Source organism: Podarcis pityusensis, assembly GCF_964106645.2.
Source record: "Podarcis pityusensis genome assembly, chromosome: 16".
Classification (NCBI taxonomy): Eukaryota; Metazoa; Chordata; class Lepidosauria; order Squamata; family Lacertidae; genus Podarcis; species Podarcis pityusensis.
In genome coordinates, this window is record NC_138041.1 from 24,039,509 (window position 1) to 24,059,180 (window position 19,672).

General features: G+C 46.4%; 1 protein-coding gene and 1 long non-coding RNA gene across 7 annotated transcripts in view; one reads left to right on the forward strand and one right to left on the reverse strand.

The window, feature by feature from the left end:
- The window catches only part of OSBP2 (oxysterol binding protein 2), a gene marked incomplete at its 5' end in the record, with an annotated part of 155,634 nt that overhangs the window by 54,422 nt on the left and 81,540 nt on the right, over window positions 1-19,672 (forward strand). The window contains one exon of one of the 6 annotated variants that reach the window (XM_080986244.1): window positions 6,098-6,230. The exons of 4 other annotated variants lie outside the window; for them this stretch is intronic. In XM_080986244.1, the coding sequence (XP_080842370.1) occupies window positions 6,152-6,230 (79 nt within the window). Of the gene's footprint in view, window positions 1-6,097; window positions 6,231-15,175; window positions 15,292-19,672 lie in introns of those variants that run through there. One more of the 6 variants, XM_080986246.1, reaches the window with a different exon arrangement.
- Window positions 6,063-15,065, reverse strand: LOC308466042. Its single transcript, XR_013980631.1, has 2 exons — window positions 14,931-15,065; window positions 6,063-6,211 (listed from the first exon to the last, which is right to left on the reverse strand). It is a non-coding gene; the product is annotated as an uncharacterized lncRNA (long non-coding RNA).

Consider the following 19,672-nt stretch of genomic DNA (forward strand, 5'->3'; position numbering starts at 1 on the left):
ATTACTGTTAAACTGATGCAGCATTCGCAACGTATGTGATTATAGTCACTAGGCTTTGATACGTGAAGTTAATGGAAAATACTCCTGAGAATGACAGAATGGGAAAGTGGAGCGCGATGGCGTTGTTATGTTTAAATGAGCCAGATATACAAGAGTGGAGGGAGGAAAATAGCTTTGTAATAGCTTCTTAGAAAATCAGGAATCGTTCCTAAGTCATTGGCAAATTGAAACATTCGCTTGCGCCCGATGGCGTGAACGGCGAAACCTTTGACTTGAAATAACTTGTTCCTTCGGTATGCTATGATCTATGGCTGCTTTCATTATTTCCATTATTCTTTGTAGTAATTCGCTCTGTCTTTAAAAAAAGAAAGATTGCTCTCGGGACACAGTGAATGCTCCCGCACACACACACTCACACAAGTCATCTACCCCTCAAAAGTGTGTGTGATGACCCCTCCCCCCTCTCTCTCTCCTGCTTCTCCCCTTCTCTTTCCCCCCAGCCCTTCCGTCCACTGCCCTGCCCTGAGTAACAATTTGTTCCTAGTGGGGACTCCCCACCCGCATTGCTGCACTGGGGGTTGTGGGTTGGGATGCATCAGAGCTGGGAAGGGAAAGAAAGGAATAGTAGTAGTAGTAGTAGTAGTAATAATAATAATAATAATAATAATAATAATAATAATTTATTATTTATACCCCGCCCATCTGGCTGGGTTTCCCCAGCCACTCTGGGCAGCTTCCAACAGAATATTAAAATACAATAACCTAGGTAAAGGTAAAGGGACCCCTGACCATTGGGTCCAATCATGGCCGACTCTGGGGTTGCAGCGCTCATCTCGCTTTATTGGCTGAGGGAGCCGGCGTACAGCTTCCGGGTCATGTGGCAAGCATGACTAAACCGCTTCTGGCGAACCAGAGCAGCGCACGGAAACGCCGTTTACCTTCCCGCCGGAGCAGTACCTATTTATCTACTTGCACTTTGATGTGCTTTTGAACTGCTAGGTTGGCAGGAGCTGGGACCGAACAACAGGAGCTTACCCCATCGCGGGGCTTCGAACCGCTGACCTTCTGATTGGCAAGTCCTAGGCTCTGTGGTTTAACCCACAGCGCCACCCGCGTCCCTTTTTTAAAAGCTTCCCTAAACAGGGCTGCCTTCAGATGTCTTCTAAAAGTCTGGTAGTTGTTTTTCTCTTTGACATCTGGTGGGAGGGCGTTCCACAGGGCGGGTGCCACTACCGAGAAGGCCCTCTGCCTGGTTCCCTGTAACCTGGCTTCTGACAGTGAGGGAATGGCCGGAAGGCCCTCGGCACTGGACTTCAGTGTCCAGGCAGAACGATGGAGGCAGAGACGGTTGCAAATCCCCCCTTCAACAATTAGATTAAGAAAAAAAGCTTCCATTGGTAACAATGGCAGCTTCCTCCACCCCCTAAAGCTATAATAGGAATGTGGTGGACAGGGCCAAGGATGAGAGGCTGCTTTCCGGATTCAAGAGACACCGTGGGCTGCATCTGGCTCATAGACTCGTGATTCCTTACCCTAGTGTTTCCTCACCCCCTAATTTATAGCGTGGGATGAAGTTAGGGTAAACCCAACATAGAGAAGGTGAATCTGAAAGTTGGTGGTTCAAGCCCGTCCAGGGACAGCTGTGGCCGGATACTACCTTTTCCACCAGTCTCAAACTTTTTCATTGTTTGCTTTTGAATGTTGATGTCAGCTTTCTAGCCCTGTTCATTAGATGTGCAAGGAACTCCCAGTGCTCTGTGCATCTTTGTTGTCTGCAGTTAGATTAGCAGTTTCAGAGAGCAAGGCATGGGTGGTGGCGGCACCACTTCTGATCAACACCCCCACCCCACACAAGGCCCACTTCGCCAATCTGGTGTCCTCCAAATGCTTGGGACTACATCAGAGGCAGAGGGCCTTCTCGGTAGTGGCGCCCACCTTGTGGAATGCCCTCCCATCAGATGTTAAGGAGGTGAGTAATTATATAACATTTAGGAAACATCTGAAGGCAGCCCTGTATAGGGAAGGTATTTTAGGCTGAATGTTTTATTATGTCTTTATATATGCTGGAAGCTGCCCAGAGTGGCTGGGGCAACCAGTCAGATGGGCAGGGTACAAATAAATATCATCATCATCATCTTCATCTACCATCAGCCTCAGCTAGCTCAGCTGTGCCTGTTGGGGCTGATGGGGCTGTTAGTTGAGAATATCTGGAGTTCAGGCTTTCAGGCAGCAATAGAAGACTGGCTTCCATTCTTTAAATACATTAGTAGCAGGAGGCTGGGAGACAGCTGGGCCCTTGGATGGCAAGGGAATCAAAGGTGTGCTAAAGGAGGATATAAACATTGCAGAGAAACTCTATGAATTCTTTGCATCTGTCTTCAGAATGGAAGAGAAAAGGGTTCTGGACTAGATGGGCCATTGACCTTATCTGGCTCTTCTTATGTTCCATATAACAGTTCTCATTTCAGCGTACCAATGCAAACTTGGAAATGTACAGTGGTACCTCGGGTTAAGAACTTAATTCTTTCTGGTGGTCCTTTCTTAACCTGAAACTATTCTTAACCTGAGGTACCAATTTAGCTAATGGGGCCTCCTGCTGCCGCCGTGCCGCTGCCGTGCAATTTCTGATCTCATCCTGAAGCAAAGTTCTTAACCTGAGGTACTATATTTTGGGTTAGCGGAGAAGCAGGACATAAATAAAATACAGTGGTACCTTGGGTTACATACACTTCAGGTTACATACGCTTCAGGTTACAGACTCTGCTAACCCAGAAATATTACCTCGGGTTAAGAATTTTGCTTCAGGATGAGAACAGATATCGTGCTCCAGCGGCGCCTGCGGCAGCAGGAGGCCCCATTAGCTAAAGTAGTGCTTCAGGTTAAGAACAGTTTCAGGTTAAGAACGGGCCTCCGGAACGAATTAAGTACTTAACTCGAGGTACCACCGTAAGGCTAAAAACACAGACCTTTCAGAACTCAGCATGAACTCTTTTCTGGTGCAACAGAATACAGAGGTTTGTGTCCCTGGCTTGTTGGCCAAGGGTGGGGTTGAAGAATGGAACAAAGAGGGTGGGTGGGAGGAAGCAAGCTGGGAGACAAGGCTGGCAGTCGAACGAGTATTGCACGAGGAAATCAATCTCCCTGCAAGGATCTTGGGTGTATTCAGGAGCTAATTATAAAGCTGTCAATACGCACATTTATTATTAATAACAACTAATAAAAGCCCAGCCAGATGGAACCACAGACTTATTTCAGGCTTTTTCTGATAATATTAATGGTAGGATCTTCCTATTTCTCATCCCTCAACCCCCAGATTTCTGCATGCAGATCTAAGCAGAGACAAAAGATAAACTCTGTTTAAAAGATGGTTTCAACAGCTGATGCAAGAGAATGCAGTAGTTTATATATCCCTGTGATGTTTCAGGATGTGCCTGTCTATGGTTGTCCCTGCTCCTGACTGCATCCGTGTTTCAATCTGTTTAGCCTTTGGAGCAACCTGAGATGTTTCTGCACCGAGTACCGTCTAATCTAATTTAGCTGGCATCCCACCTCCCACAGTCCATTTAAAGATTATTAGGCGGAATAAGATGATTTCGTTTTCGTATTGCCTAGCAGTACTTCTGGCAAATTCACAAGCTCATCCTCTTCTTTGTGAATTTTCAGTCGGTCTTAATGACTATATTTCCCTACCATGACTTTTGGATGCTTTTCTTAATAAACCGAGATAAGAGAGCTGGTCTGTACATAACTCTAAGCCAAACTATGGTTTATTGGGAACGCAGTAGCAAGAGGGTTCCTGGAAAGGCGATGCTGGCTGCTTCCTGCTTCCTCTGGTCCTTGTATTGGTTCAGCTTAATGTGTTGTCTGAATCTGAGCTTATGGTTTGTCTGGAGCAGAATCTCCTCTCCAGGAGTCCACAAACGCTTGAGCATTGGTGCTAAGCCATAGTTTATGGATGAGACAGCTGAACAACTGGCCATTTTGTTTCTGACCACAGGGACACTGCCTCCTCCTGTCGGCTGTTAAGGGAAGTGTACTTTAACTACTGTTTGGAAAGACGGGGCACTCAACAAGCCTTGTAGCCTGTTTGAAGCCACTTATCCCAAGAGATCATGGCCACTGGTCCCATCACCTCCTGGCAAATAGAAGGGGAAGAAATGGAGGCAGTGAGAGATTTTACATTCTTGGGCTCCATGATCACCGCAGATGGTGACAGCAGCCATGAAATTAAAAAACGCCTGCTTCTTGGGAGAAAAGCGATGACAAACCTAGACAGCATCTTAAAAAGCAGAAACATCACCTTGCCAACAAAGGTCCGTATAGTTAAAGCTATGGTTTTCCCAGTAGTATGTATGGAAGTGAGAGCTGGACCATAAAGAAGGCTGATCGCTGAAGAATTGATGCTTTTGAATTATTTTGCTGGAGGAGACTCTTGAGAGTCCCATGGACTGCAAGAAGATCAAACCTCTCCATTCTGAAGGAAATCAGCCCTGAGTGCTCACTGGAAGGACAGATCCTGAAGCTGAGGCTCCAATACTTTGGCCACCTCATGAGAAGAGAAGACTCCCTGGGAAAGACCCTGATGTTGGGAAAGATGGAGGGCACAAGGAGAAGGGGACGACAGAGGACGAGATGGCTGGACAGTGTTCTCAAAGCTACCAGCATGAGTTTGACCAAACTGCGGGAGGCAGTGGAAGACAGAAGTGCCTGGCGTGCTCTGGTCCATGGGGTCACGAAGAGTCGGACATGACTAAACGACTAAACAACAACAACAACATCCCAAGAGATGCTACAGACTGAGCTATGTATGTAAACCTAGTTTCAGTGTGACTGCTCTGAGTAGGACTAGCATTGGCTACAACCTATACCACCCACTAACTCAGTATTGTTTACACTGACTGGCAGTAGTCCTCCAGCGTTTCAGACAAGGAATCTCTTCCTAGGGGATCAACTCTGGGATCTTCTGCATGCAAAGCAGTTGCTCTGTCACTAAGCTGCAGCCGCTCCCCGGAACGAGAATGTGTGCTGTTAGTCTATACATTTTCTTCTTACTCTGAGCACTAAATCTTTACTTTGTGGTCCGACAGACCTTAGGATTTCCCCCTAAAGGTTACAAGAACTGGGAATAATAAAATAAAATGCTTGTAGGCATTCAGAGGTGGTTTCCCCATTTTTCCTCATCTCTCCCAGCTTCTATTCAGCAGCAAACACCCTTTCCATAGCACGCTTACTGTAGCGCACACCTAACGGGAATTTATCCAGCATTTTCTCTCTTGCTCTTGTCAAATTCCTTCTGTGGGGTAGAGTGTGGGGTGGGGAAGCTACATATTCAGTTGGGGGCAAGCACAGATTTCTCCTGGAGTAGAGGGGTGAGAAACCTTTCCCTTTGGGTATGAAATTTATTTTGGGGGCGAATACAGAATTGTTCATTTTCTGAACGTAGTTTTTAGGTCATTTTTCATTTAACAGAATGATGTAGAAATCACTCATCCAAAACAGAATGATGTAGAAACCACTCTTCCAAGCTGTGTGTGTGTGTGTGTGTGTGTGTGTGTGTGTGTGTGCGCGCGCGCGCGCGCTTTTAAGCTCTGATGCATATTCCAGCAAACGTCCTAAAAACAACCTCTAGCGAGGATTTAAAGGGACAGGGCTCTTTCCCAATTACCTTCCCAGATCGCCTTTGTCAGCTTCCTGTGGTCCATGTGACTTTGCAAAGCGCATGTTCCATAAAGGGGAAGCAGCAAGCCGGCAATGCAGCCTATGCGTTTCATATGCGGCTCTCTCTTTTCCCTGTTCCATTCCCCTTTTACTTTCCGAGAGAACTCCTGTCTCCCCAGCAGGGATGGAGTTAAGCCTTGCCTTATTGCTCCCAAAGAGAGGCTGTGGTGCATTGTGGTATAATGAGGCAGCTTTCATGGTTGCCGGGAGATCCATGGGGCTAAACTATATGGAGAGAGAGGACTAGCATGTGGCCAGAATCTGTAATGTGGGATGTGCTTTCTCTGAGAGCAGTGATGCAGCAGGCCACCATCTCCCTGCTGAATCAGGATGTTTCTTAAATATTAGTGTCTTCCATTTTTATTTTTTTTTATAAACAACCTCAGGCAATGCCCTGAGCTGGAGCTTCCGCCAGACCCCTCTGACGGCGGGAATGAAGGGGAGGGGCTGCTGGGAGTCAGGATCCGTCCGCTCCTTCTGCAACTCGGGCTGCCTGAATAAAATTAAGAAGGGTTAGTTGGCCTTCTCTGGACTTCTCCCCCCATAACCACCCCCTTTCCAGAGGCCTTCGGTTATCTATGGGCCCTTCCGGCTTCCACTGACTGGTATATTTCACTGCATGATCAATTCATGGGGATATTTGTGTACTTTAAAAAAAACACGGGGAAAGTGTTGTGCTTTATTGTGGGGGTGTGGGGGAGGTTGCCTTGCAGCTGGGAAAAGCATGTTAATCTCATGCGGAATGAAAGGGAGCAACAGCAATAGACCACCAACTATGTCTGCACAGAGCTTAATTCTCCTTCTCTTGGCAGCCGTGGAGAGTGTGAAATTGTCACGGATCAGAGTGGGGGAAATCCACGTTTTTCATAAACGTGGAGAATGTGGCTTACTTTGTTTCTCTTTTGACTACATCCTATTTATAAGTTCAGTGGTACCTCGGGTTACATATGCTTCAGGTTACATACGCTTCAGGTTACAGACTCCGCTAACCCAGAAATAGTGCTTCAGGTTAAGAACTTTGCTTCAGGATAAGAACAGAAATCGGGCTCGGGCGGCGCGGCGGCAGCGGGAGGCCCCATTAGCTAAAGTGGTGCTTCAGGTTAAGAACAGTTTCAGGTTAAAAACGGACCTCCGGAACGAATTAAGTACTTAACCTGAGGTACCACTGTACAACACTGTAGTCCTCACCCCCGTCCCCGTCCCCAACTTATCTCTGTGTACCAAACTTAACTCCTAACACTTCCGATCACCTGCCGCTTTGCCTGTTTTAACTGGCATGAGGTGGTGAGTTCTTGAAGAACTGGCTCTTGCATAACTCTAGCATGCTCTGAATTCACCTGGAAGGTGAAAAAACATTTCCCGAAGTGCAAAATATGTGGGCGGTGGCATTTAAAAGTGAAAAGTGGTATTTTGAGGTTTTTGTAGCAAAATATATACCTTGAAGCAAACATGGGAAAGGTTCTGTCTCTGTAGAAGTGGTCTGCTCCTTCCCTTATCTTTGCCTTCAGGAACTTGGTACCTTTCAGACTACAACACCCATCAGTACGAACTGGCAGGGGCTGACGGGAGTTGTATTGACAATATCTGGAGGGGGCCCCAGCTTGGCAAAGTCTTCCTTATATGATAGAATAATGCTTTGTGTTGATGGGGTGCTTGACACAGTGCTCTATGGCATTGCATGTGGAATACTTTTGGTGGGTCAGAGCTGCCTCACGGCAGTATAGTGGTACCTCAGGTTAAGTACTCAATTCGTTCCGGAGGTCCGTTCTTAACCTGAAACTGTTCTTAACCTGAAGCACCACTTTAGCTAATGGGGCCTCCTGCTGCTGCTGCGCCGCCGGAGCCCGATTTCTGTTCTCATCCTGAAGCAAAGTTCTTAACCCGAGGTACTATTTCTGGGTTAGCTGAGTCTGTAACCTGAAGCGTCTGTAACCCAAGGTACCACTGTACTTGAACATGGCAGAGGAATCCAAGTGTGTTCTGCTACTTTCCCAAGAGGAAGGATGTGAATGACCTATCCTGGATTTTACACCTGCACAAGCTTTTGTGCAAGTGTTTGTGGAACAGGGTGCTAGTGTCTGTTTCCTTCTACTTCCTGGCTCTTTGGATCTAATCCACCCTCTTCGCAATAATTGCATTAGCATTATAAATCAGGTCAGTACAATTATTGACCTATTTCTGATGTGGGCCTAGTACCAAGATATAGTGCCTTGCCTGAGGGCACATAATGGCCTGGTTTGGACATCATGATAAGCTGTAGTTTAGTATGGACTGCCATTCTCCAGCCCAGTATGGACTGCCATTCTCCAGCCATTCTCCAGCCCAGACCCTGCTGTTTTTATCACTGGCTCTTCTCTGTGTGGCCCACCTATGGGAAGTGTGGAGGATGGCTGCATGAGAATGCTCCTTTTCAGTGGTGGCCCCCATCTGAAACACTCTTCCCAGCGAGATGCACCTGGCCCCATTCTTGTCAGTCTTTAATCACTAGACTAAGGCTATTTTGTTTCCCCAGGCCTTTGGTTAATTAGATTGCATCCTGTGGTGGTCTCATCCTTTAGTGGCACGGGTAGGACTTGTCCTTATGAATATGTTGCTGGATGAGTATTTAATGCATCTGTATTGTTCATTTTTTCATGGTTTTAATTGCTATTATCTGTTGTATTGGGACGCAGGTGGCGCTGTGGGTTAAACCACAGAGCCTAGGACTTGCTGATCAGAAGGTCGGCGGTTTGAATCCCCGCGACGGGGTGAGCTCCCGTTGCTCAGTCCCTGCTCCTGCCAACCTAGCAGTTTGAAAGCACGTCAAAGTGAAAGTAGATAAGTAGGTACCGCTCCAGCGGGAAGGTAAACGGCATTTCTGTGTGCTGCTCTGGTTCGCTAGAAGCGGCTTAGACATGCTGCACACATGACCTGGAAGTTGTACGCTGGCTCCCTCGGCCAATAAAGCGAGATGAGCGCCGCAACCCCAGAGTCGGTCACGACTGGACCTAACAGTCAGGGGTCCCTTTACCTTTTATCTGTTGTATTTGCTGTTGCTAAGTTGCTTTGAGGTTTCTTTTCCTTGTGTAAAGCGACTGATAAATGGAATTGATATTAATAGCAATCATTAAACTGTGGCTTAACGTGAACAAACAGAATGTGTGAACTAGGTTTAACCCTTGTTTTCCAATCGTGGTTTGCTTGGAGAGAAGCAAAAGCCATGAATGCCGGTTCCCACATAATGCAAAGCAGGCTTCCTGTTTGATTTCTTCTCCAACATGTCAAAGAAAAGAAAAAGTGGGGTGCAGCAGGGACAGATGAGCAGTGAGCACCAACACATGCTGCTTGTTCATGTTAACTGTGACATCTGAACCCAGCAGGTGAGTTTGTTGTGACACTTAATTTTGCACTGGGACTTCTGATTGACAGTTGTAGTCTTTTAGCCACTATTACCAGTTGTTGTTGTTTAGTCGTGTCCAACTCTTTGTGACCCCATGGACCAGAGCACGCCAGGCACTCCTGTCTTCCACTGCCTCCCGCAGTTTGGTCAAACTCATGCTGGTAGCTTCGAGATCACTGTCCAACCATCTCGCCCTCTGCCGTCCCCTTCTCCTTGTGCCCTCCATCTTTCCCAACATCAGTGTCTTTTCCAGGGAGTCTTCTCTTCTCATGAGGTGGCCAAAGTATTGGAGCCTCAGCTTCAGGATCTGTCCTTCCAGTGAGCACTCAGGGCTGATTTCCTTCAGAATGGAGAGGTTTGATCTTCTTGCAGTCCATGGGACTCTCAAGAGTCTCCTCCAGCACCATAATTCAAAAGCATCAATTCTTTGGCGATCAGCCTTCTTTATGGTCCAGCTCTCACTTCCATCCATCACTACTGGGAAAACCATAGCTTTTACTATATGGACCTTTGTTGGCAAGGTGATGTCTCTACTTTTTAAGGTGCTGTCTAGGTAGGTCCCTAAATTATAGGCAATTGCACTAAGGCTGTTTCCAATAACTGGAGGGCTGAGAGATTCCCTTTACTTTATTGCTATTAAAAATGGGACAACACCACTCTTTCTTTAATCATTAAAGGTTTTAAATGTTTTAAAATTTGAATATATTAATGTTTATGTATCTGGAAGCTTTGCATGCTGATGATGGACGTTTGGAGAGTGTGATGCGTTTGTATATCATAGTTATGGTTATCTGGGGCCCCAGGGATAAATTCCACCCTTTCCATTTTATTTAGTGCGTTGCTGTTGTGTGCAGTTCGAATTGAAATAGAAAGTGTCCATGGTCCAGTGGCACATACATATACTGTGGTGGCTGGTGCCAATTGGGACTGGTTGGGTGGTAGGCATGGAGCCCAACAGTAGGTGGCGCCAGAGACAATGACAGGCCGTGGCAACTGATTCTAGTTTTGCCCCCATCCTCTTCCCTACAAGGGCAGCATTGAGACTAAGGAAGAAGAAGCTGGTGGCCAGTGCCATCCCCTGGATTGATTGTAAGAACATAAGGAGCTGCCTTATACAGACTAGCTCAGGATTATCTGCAATGACTAGCAGTGGCTCTCTAGGATTTTTCCCCAGACCTACCTGCAGTTGCTAAGGATTGAACCTGGCACCTTCTGCATGCAAAGCAGATACATGAGGGCTGGCTACAGGCAGACTGAGGTTGGTGGAACAGTGCCCTAATGGACCAGCCTCCCCTGTAAATGTGTTTTTCCCCTACCTGCAGATTTCCTGTCCCTCTTAAGCAGCTCAGCAACATGCTCAAATATGCTGTTTTCTCTGAATAGCAATGTTCTCTGAACATTTTCATTTTCTCTGAACTAGCAATACGGCCTAGGACCCTCGTACCTACGGGACCGCCTCTCCTGGTGTGTCCCACAGAGGAACTTACGGTCTTCCAACAAAAACATCTTGGAGGTCCCAGGCCACAGAGAGGTTAGGCTGGCCTCAACCAGAGCCAGGGCTTTTTCGGCTGTGGCCCCGATCTGGTGGAACGCTCTGCCACAAGAGACTAGAGCCCTGCGGGACTTGACATCTTTCCGCAGGGCCTGCAAGACAGAGCTGTTCCACCAGGCCTTTGGCCAAGGCACAGCCTGACCCCCTCCTTTGGTAATCCTCATAGAACTCTAGTCCAATGGTTGCCATTAATTTGATTTGAATTAATTTTATAATGAAATGATTTTAGAACGTTGTATTATTTTATTGTTGTTAGCCGCCCTGAGCCCGGCTTCGGCTGGGGAGGGCGGGATATAAATAAAAATTTATTATTATTATTATTATTATTATTAGGCTGCAGATGGCAGTCACCGTCTGAAGAGGCCTCCACCCTATTCCATCTCCATACATTTCTCATGTAAGGAGGAGGTAATGCATCTTTTATCTTGGTGCCTGCTCCAACTACTGAAAAGCAAAGTTCACATTTTGCTTTGGGAATTCCCCCCCTTGCTTAATGGACTAAAACTCATATGATTTTAATGAATGGGCTGAGAGCAGCAGTAGTTCATCTGGCCGAAGTTTAAACAATTGATTTTGTATTTTTCCTCTACGAGCAACGCAGCTTGGATTTCTGTTGCATCTGCAGAAGGTTCTGGCCCACAAATGTCTGGGCTGAAATAACAGCGTCAGCTGTTCGGATGCTGCAATGGACCAACATGGACACCTTTTGGGGGGACCTGCTTCCCTTTTTTATTATTTATTTATTTCATAAAAAATTATGCACTGCTTGAATGTTAAAACAACAACAACACCGCGAGGCAGTGTACAGTAAGATTATCAACAGGAAAACTTAACAAGAATAATTTAAGACTTTTGAAAAGTTAAAATAACAATAGGCTAAAAATGGATTAAAGCTTTCATCAAGTTCCGAAACATCTGGGTAGGCTTATCTAAACAAAAAATCTTTTTAGCAGGTGCTTAAAAGAGTACAGTGATGGAAACTGCCTTCCATCCTAGGTTTCAGCTGGCTTGATCATTTTCCACTCTTGGTGATGTGGTGGTCAGGTGCTATTTTTATCCCACCATTACATAATTGTGCATATACACACATACATGCAATCTGTGCATTATATAATTAGAACTTACTCTTGCTTCTTCTTCTTCTTTTTTTTTTTTTGGTCATGCATAAAAGAGGACATAGATAGTCTAATGGGTTTAATTTTCAGCAATGGTCAAAATGTTAAATGTGTAGTTAGATAATAATAATAGTAGTAGTAGTAGTAATAATAATAATAATAATAATAATAATAATAATAATTTATTTATATCCCACTCTCCCCAGCCAAAGCCGGGCTCAGAGCAGCTAACAACAGTAAAAATAGCACAATTTACGTAAAATCACAGTCAATTAATTAAAATACATTCTAAAATCAATTCAGAATCAAATTAATGGCAACCATTGGGCTAGAGTTCCATGAGGATTCCAGAAGGAGGGGGGCAGACTGTGCCTTGGCCAAAGGCCTGTGGAACAGCTCTGTCTTGCAGGCCCTGCGGAAAGATGTCAAGTCCCGCAGGGCTCTAGTCTCTTGTGACAGAGCGTTCTACCAGATCAGGGCCACAGCCGAAAAAGCCCTGGCTCTGGTTGAGGCCAGCCTATCATCCCTGTGGCCCAGGATCTCCAAGATGTTTTTATTTGAAGACCATAAAGGCGTGGAAGCTCAGACCTCAAGGTGTTTGAGGTTTTCCCAGAGGCATTTGGTTGGCCCACGTGGGAAAGAGAATACAGAATAGGTTGTAGGCGCTTTAAAGATTGCAGGCTGCTCTCCCGAGGTCGTGGAGCCAATGGAAGGCAAGACCCTAGCAGTGTTCTTAAGCCTTCGGGCAATGTTGGTTCTTGATTGAGACAACATCTGCCCCACCTTGTGTGATACGCCTTGTGCCCAAGCCTGCCCTGCCCAGACTGGAAATGACTTCTTCTTCCCCTGAAGACCCCACACAATAAGTGGAAGCTCTGTGGCGTCAGAAGTCAGCAGATGGCTATACTCTTGCGGCCTCCAGCAGCAAAGACCCAGGGGTTTGGGATTGCAATCTCACCCAACATTAAAGGGAGCAACTCATTTCCATCATCATCACTGCTGGTCGGTCTCAGGAGACAATGGAGGAGTGAGACTTTGGGGGTGAGATCAAGCTGTTGGAAGGTTGCGGCGCCTGCTATGGCTGTAGAGTTAGATGCGGAAAAGACATGTTTTATTGTAGCTGGGGCAGAAGAAGGCATCCGGTCGTGCTGCTGCAGATGCACCACAGCGTTCCTTCTCTCTGCTGTCCTCCCAGCGGTCATTTCTCCTCTGGTCACTGCCATGGATGTACAACTTGTCTGCAGTCTCCAGGCACAGTGGTCGCCTGCAAGGGATGTCCACATGGCAGGGGGTGTGTGATGTTGCCATTATTATTATTATTATTATTATTATTATTATTATTAGGCTGCATCCAACCTACTCAGAGTAGATCTATGGACCTAAATGAGTCATGTCCATTAATTTCAAATGGTCTGCTCTTGAGTCTGTCTAATGTTAGATACAACCCATTATATCTCAGTGTGATTATGTCAAGAAGGTCAAATGCGTTGCAACTGAAAACCAGCCTGCTTGCTTGCCTGCCTGCCTGCTTAAAGGTAAAGGGACCCTGACCATTAGGTCCAGTCGTGGCCAACTCTGGGGTTGCGACGCTCATCTCGCTTTATTGGCCGAGGGAGCCGGCGTACAGCTTCCGGGTCATGTGGCCAGCATGACTATGCCGCTTCTGGTGAACCAGAGCAGCGCACAGAAACGCCGTTTACCTTCCCGCTGGAGCGGTACTTATTTATCTACTTGCACTTTGATGTGCTTTCGAACTGCTAGGTTGGCAGGAGCAGGGACCGAGCAATGGGAGCTCACCCCGTCGCGGGGATTCAAACCGCCGACCTTCTGATCGGCAAGTCCTAGGCTCTGTGGTTTAACCCACAGCGCTACCCGCGTCCCGCCTGCCTGCTTGCCTTCCCACAAATTCCAGACTCCTTTCCTCCCTGCTGTACTTGCATTATCATTTAGGAAAGTTTTGGCAGGCAGTTTTATAACAACTCCCAAGAGCAGTGAACTGAAGGAAGCCTGTATGATCTTTTTCTGTGTTGTTTTTAAACGGCTGAAATAGCTTGATGCTCAACAAAAGAGTTCAAGCTTGTTACTAGGGCCACGTCCTCCCCGCATCTCCTCTTTCTCCTGGCCCCCTGGGAAAAGTGTGAAAGGGGGTCAGTCTGTTCTTGCATCCTTCTCTTCCTGTGAGATGGCGAAACCCTAGAACGTCCTGAGGGTGGAAAAAATGTATTTAAATAATGATTAAAAATTTATTTTTGGTGACACGTTTAGAAAAGCGAGAGAGAGAGAGAGAGAGAGAGAGAGAGAGAGAGAGAGAGAGATCGCCTTTATCTGCCTACTGGGAAATTATATCCGTGGGGGAGCTTGCAAGTGAGCTGAGCTGTGCCCCAGTTAGTGAGAGGGACCTGACTCCAAATGACGTCCCAGAACTGGTGTTGCTTACAGGCCTCGGGGCTCCTGTTCTGCCTCGCCAGCATTATTTATCCCCCAGACACGGAAGTTGCACGGGGCTTGTGAAAAGCAACTGTGTTTTGCCCTGTGGTGGTTTAATTGGGAAAGAGACTGCTACATTGAGAAGTGGCTAAATGGGTTTCCCTCCCAGCAGTCACTACAGGTTGCAGTGTGTGTTTAAACTGATGTTCAGGTTGCCTGTGCTGTGTCTTATCTGCTCCAGCATTCTGCTTCCAGCAGAGGGCAGCTAAATGTCCTGGGAAGCTCAGAAGCACCGGTCCATTCTGTCCCCTGTCAGAGAGGCAGTATATATGTGTGTGTGGAGAGCGAGAGAGAGAACACACTTTTTTCTGGGAGTATGCAAGGGTACACATACCCCTAAACATTTTGCGAATCTAAGTTTGGCCTCATTGAGCGGGCAGTATTTCAATATGAGTAGGAAAATGAGAGTACCCCTAAACATTTTTTTAATACAAAAAAGCACTCTGTGTGTGTGTATGTGTGTGTAATTCTGATGATACGCAGAGTAGCTTACAGCTAGGAAGCTAAATAACTATTCTGGGTGATTGATAACTTCTTTGTAAAGACTATACAATGTCCAGACTCTTTATATTCAGAAAGAACTTTGCTTTCACAAACATATAACAGAAGAATATATTTACAATCTTGCTCCTGCACAGATTTCCTCAGTTATTTAATTAATGAAGTAACCACCCTATACCTGCAGGTCTTAGGGCAGTTCACAGGATATTAATGTTTAGGGATCTTCCTCTGTTTTACTTCAGACGGATCACACTGACACCACACAATCCTCAGCAGTATCTTGAGAAGTCCCCCTCAGCAGCCATTCCCCCTCATACAGAGCAAGCAAGTGAGCGAGCGAGCAGAAAGCAGTTAAAAACAACAGTTACTGGAATAACAGTCACAACAGAATGGAATGCGGCTCTCTCATGTAACTCACAGTCAGCCAATCACATGACAGCTACTGCCAAAGGATAAACCCCATGCTAAAAATACACAGTAACCCAACCTAAGTAAACATTCCCATTTCCGGAAATTAAACCATTATCCTTAACATTCAGGTAACGTATCAGTTGCTGAGAATTGCAGGTGGACAGAGTGCTGTTGCGATCAGCCTGAGGAGAGTTCTGAGGGCCAGATGAAGATGCCTACAGGGCCATATTTCTCCCCCAATCCTGAGGCTCTCCACCGCTGAAATGCAACCTCATATTCAGAAACAGGCTGTTCTGTCCAGTTTCACTTCATGGTTGCTAAGCCCAAGACCACGCATACATCTCTGGGAGGGTGCCCCACCTATTTTTGAAAACCCCTTTCATCCAGATATATAAATAACTTTCTGTACAGGAGAGAATGAGTCTCTTCTTTTGTTTTTTTAACAATGCGCTTGGCTTGGTTTATATTTGGGCCTCATTATGTTTCCTGCTGATTTCTCTGGCTGTTCTCTGGGTCAGCTTTGTAGCTATTGAGTTCCTGATGTTGGCTTTTCTCTTTGACGTGTTACCTGAGCTGCCTGTGACCTTTCTTTTATTGTGGAGAGAATTGCAGCTTGTTCGTGGATATGGGACAATGAAGCCAGAATTTGCAGTTGGAAGCTATTCTTCCCACCTATTCTTGCTGAAGGGCTAATAATTTTGTGACAGAAAGGCTATATTTGTGACTGCACTGCCAGATATATGAGCAGTAGTCTAGTGGCCAATCCAGAAGTGCAGGGTCCCTACATGATAGTCACAGCTGTGACCCTTCTAAGATTATACAGCTTTCAAAGATTATACAATAATAATAATAATTATTCAGGATACATTGCATTGATGAATGCCGATCTCCATGTGTTGTCTTTTGGCCAGACCTACTATTTTTTGTGCATGCAGATGGGCAAATGATTCCAAGTGCTTCGATATAATCTTTTGGAGCGACTTAAGTTGTGCTTTCTGTGAAGTTCCATTGTACATAGCCAAACATGCATGCCCTTCTTGTGAAACTGAAGCACCTGGTATTTTCACTGTTCCTAAATGCTTAGCTTTGGGGCATACAGAACACCTCTGTCTGGGTGTTCTTCCCATGATCCTTCTCCAGAAGGACTCTATGAGCCCATACTCAGTGGCTGGCTCACTTCCTTTCCCTCTGATTGTGCAGCTTTAGGACACTAGAGACAGGGACCCTGATGGAACCTTGCTGCAGAAATAGCAGCCGGTCTTAGGACACCCCACCCTGCAACCCACAGTTGTATATGAGCCCCCACCGTTCGGTTGATCTTTGCCAGGCATAGGCGAACTCAGCCCTCCAGATGTTTTGGGACTACAACTCCCATCATCCCTGACCACTGGTCCTGTTAGCCAGGGATGATGGGAGTTGTAGTCCCAACACATCTGGAGGATGGAGTTTGCCTATGCCTGATCTTTGCAATCTAATGTGTATGGTCCACACAGTCTCTGTATTAGGGGCTTAGATCAGCCTTCTCCAGTCCAGCCAGGGAACACTTAATTGGGCAACTGGATAGCTCAGTTGGTTAGAGCATGCTGCTGATAACACCACGTTTGCAGATTTGATCCCCATATGGGACAACTACATATTCCTCTGGGTCCCTTCCAGCGCCATGATTCTATTCTTCTATTAACCTGGTGACCTCCATATCTTTGGTGCTGAAACTCCCATCAGCCCCAGCCAGCCAGGAACCAATCGCCTCTGTGAGGGTTCTGCTGAAAGCAGCAGCCAGTGGGAAATTTTGAAGCTGGCCAGGTAAAAAACATGGACTTGTTTCCCCAAGAATCCTGCTTTCAGCAAAGCCACAACATTGAGGGCCCAGCTGGCTGGGCCATCCATCCCTCTGCAGGAGTCCCATCCATTCTGTGCTCAAGCTGGCCGTTCTGCTGAGCTATCCAGGTTGATGAAAACTGGCTTGGATTGGAAGGAAGGAATAACATGGGCTGAAAAAGTGGAGCTTGATATGAGCAAGAGATATGGGCAGCCCCTTTTTAGCCCCTGCATAGAAATTAAGATTTAGGGCAGGGGTTGGTGGCTGGATGACACACCTGGTGCCTGTGTGGATGAGGCTGGTTGCCACAGGCTGCTTGTTACTCAAAGTAGGTCTTGCTAGGCTACTTAAGTGAAGAGTCCTGCATTTTTTTTATAGATATAAATTTTTTATTAGGAATTTAAACAAAACATATTATCTTAAATCATATCATTTTAAATTCCCCCCCATTCCCCCCTCCCTCCCATAAAACAACCCCCCTCCCCACCCCCACCCCGACTTCCCTCAGTTCCAATCTCTGGTTTCTCTATGAATGCTATTCTCTGCATGTTACAAATTTGTATAGATCCTTAATATATCTAACTGGTTATTATCAATGAAAAGTTTGTGAGCGTTTATTCAAAACCTGCCAAGGAGTCCAATTCACTTTGTTGCATCTTTTAAGTATTTTGTAAAAGGTTCCCATTCATCTTTGAAGTCATAGTTGTCCTTGTCCCGTAATTTGTGTGTCAATTTTGCCAAATCTGCATAGTCCATCAGTTTCTCTTTAGTTGGAGTTTCCTCAGTCCTCCATCCTTGTGCTATTAAGACTCTCGCCACTGTTGTCGCGTACGTAAAGATGTTTTTCCACTTCTTTGGCAGTAGAGTCCTGCATTTCAGCCTTCTCAGAAAGGAATGTGTTGAATTTTTTGGCTTTACTTGGGGTGGGGGAGAGAGACGGATTGCGGACTGCCTTCTGGGACCTTGCTTGGATCTGCTGGACTTGAGACTCTGGTTGGGCTTGGAGCGAAGCCTCCCACTGTGGCAGGAAAGGCTCAGGACGACTCAGATGATGACAGCAGCAGCAGCACCTCTGAGCAGATCCTCTTCCTGCCCTGCTTTGCAGAGCAGTTGGGAGGGACCAAGCTAGTGGAGGTAGGGAAAGATTTTGCCTTCTGCATCGCCTTTTCCTCACGGGGCCATTGGTTCTGATGGCCTCTGCGAAGGTGCTGGTGAAAGCAGCAGCGAGTGGGGACAGTGAAGCAGTCCACCCCCCAAAAAAACAAAACAAAATGGGAGTCATTTTGGACTCATAGCTGTCCATGGAGGTGCAGGTTAATTCTGTGTCCAGGGCGGCTGTCTACCAGCTCCACCTGGTACGCAGGCTGAGACCCTACCTGCCCACGGACTGTCTCGCCAGAGTGGTGCATGCTCTAGTTATCTCCTGCTTGGACTACTGCAATGCGCTCTACGTGGGGCTACCTTTGAAGGTGACCCAGAAACTGCAATTAATCCAGAATGCGGCAGCTAGACTGGTGACTGGGAGTGGCCGCCGGGACCACATAACACCGGTCCTGAGAGATCTGCATTGGCTCCCAGTACGTTTCCGAGCATGATTCAAAGTGTTGGTGCTGACCTTTAAAGCCCTAAATGGCCTCGGTCCTGTATACCTGAAGGAGCGTCTCCACCCCCATTGTTCAGCCCGGACACTGAGATCCAGCGCCGAGGGCCTTCTGGCGGTTCCCTCATTGCGAGAAGTGAGGTTACAGGGAACCAGACAGAGGGCCTTTTCGGTGGTGGCGCCCACCCTGTGGAACACCCTCCCTTCAGATGTGAAGGAAATAAGCAGCTATTCTATCTTTAAAAGACATCTGAAGGCAGCCCTGTTTAGGGAAGTTTTTAATATTTAATGCTGTACTGTTTTTAACATTTGATTGGGAGCTGCCCAGAGTGGCTGGGGAAACTCAGCCAGATGGGCGGGGTATAAATAATAAATTATTATTATTATTATTATTATTATTATTATTATTATTATTAAAACCACAGACTCGTTTCCCTACAGACCATGCTTTTCACTGCACAAGCAAGGACAGTGAGGAGCCATCTGGCTGGGCTGTGCATCTCCCGCTGGGGCTAGGGTCCCATCTGTGCTGTGGTCAGGCTAGCCTTGCCCTCCCCTTTCGGCTGAGCTGACCGCATCCTTTCCCCGTTTCCACTGTGCTCAGAAGCACTGACTTTTAAGAGCTGTCTCTCGCCAGCCATGAGAGATCGCTCTTTATTTTTGCGTGCAATCTATTTGTGCCAAATGCTATAGGTATGCATTAACTCTGAAAGCGGGCGCTTGTGGTAGGGGGAGAAGAGTGGGGTGTCTTCTGCTTGTGGTGTTGTAATGGCGAAGAAATTGTTTAATTTTGCCATCGCCAGTTTGCGTTCAACGTTGTTGGTTTCATTAAATTGCAAATTTTGAGAAACTGAAAGAATTGCCTACCTCTGCCTTTTATTTGTGGTTTCTATTAAAAACAAGGCAGCTGTCTCAAATATATAAACTAGAAGGCCATTAAATATGAATGAGGCTTTCTGTTTAATATTCATAGCTATTAAAACGAGGTGAAAAACAATTGAGAGTCCCCCCCCCCATTAGAAAAATGACTAATGTTCCTCCTTTACAGACAAGCGGGAGACGAAAGGGATGTGGGTGAGGACAGAATGAA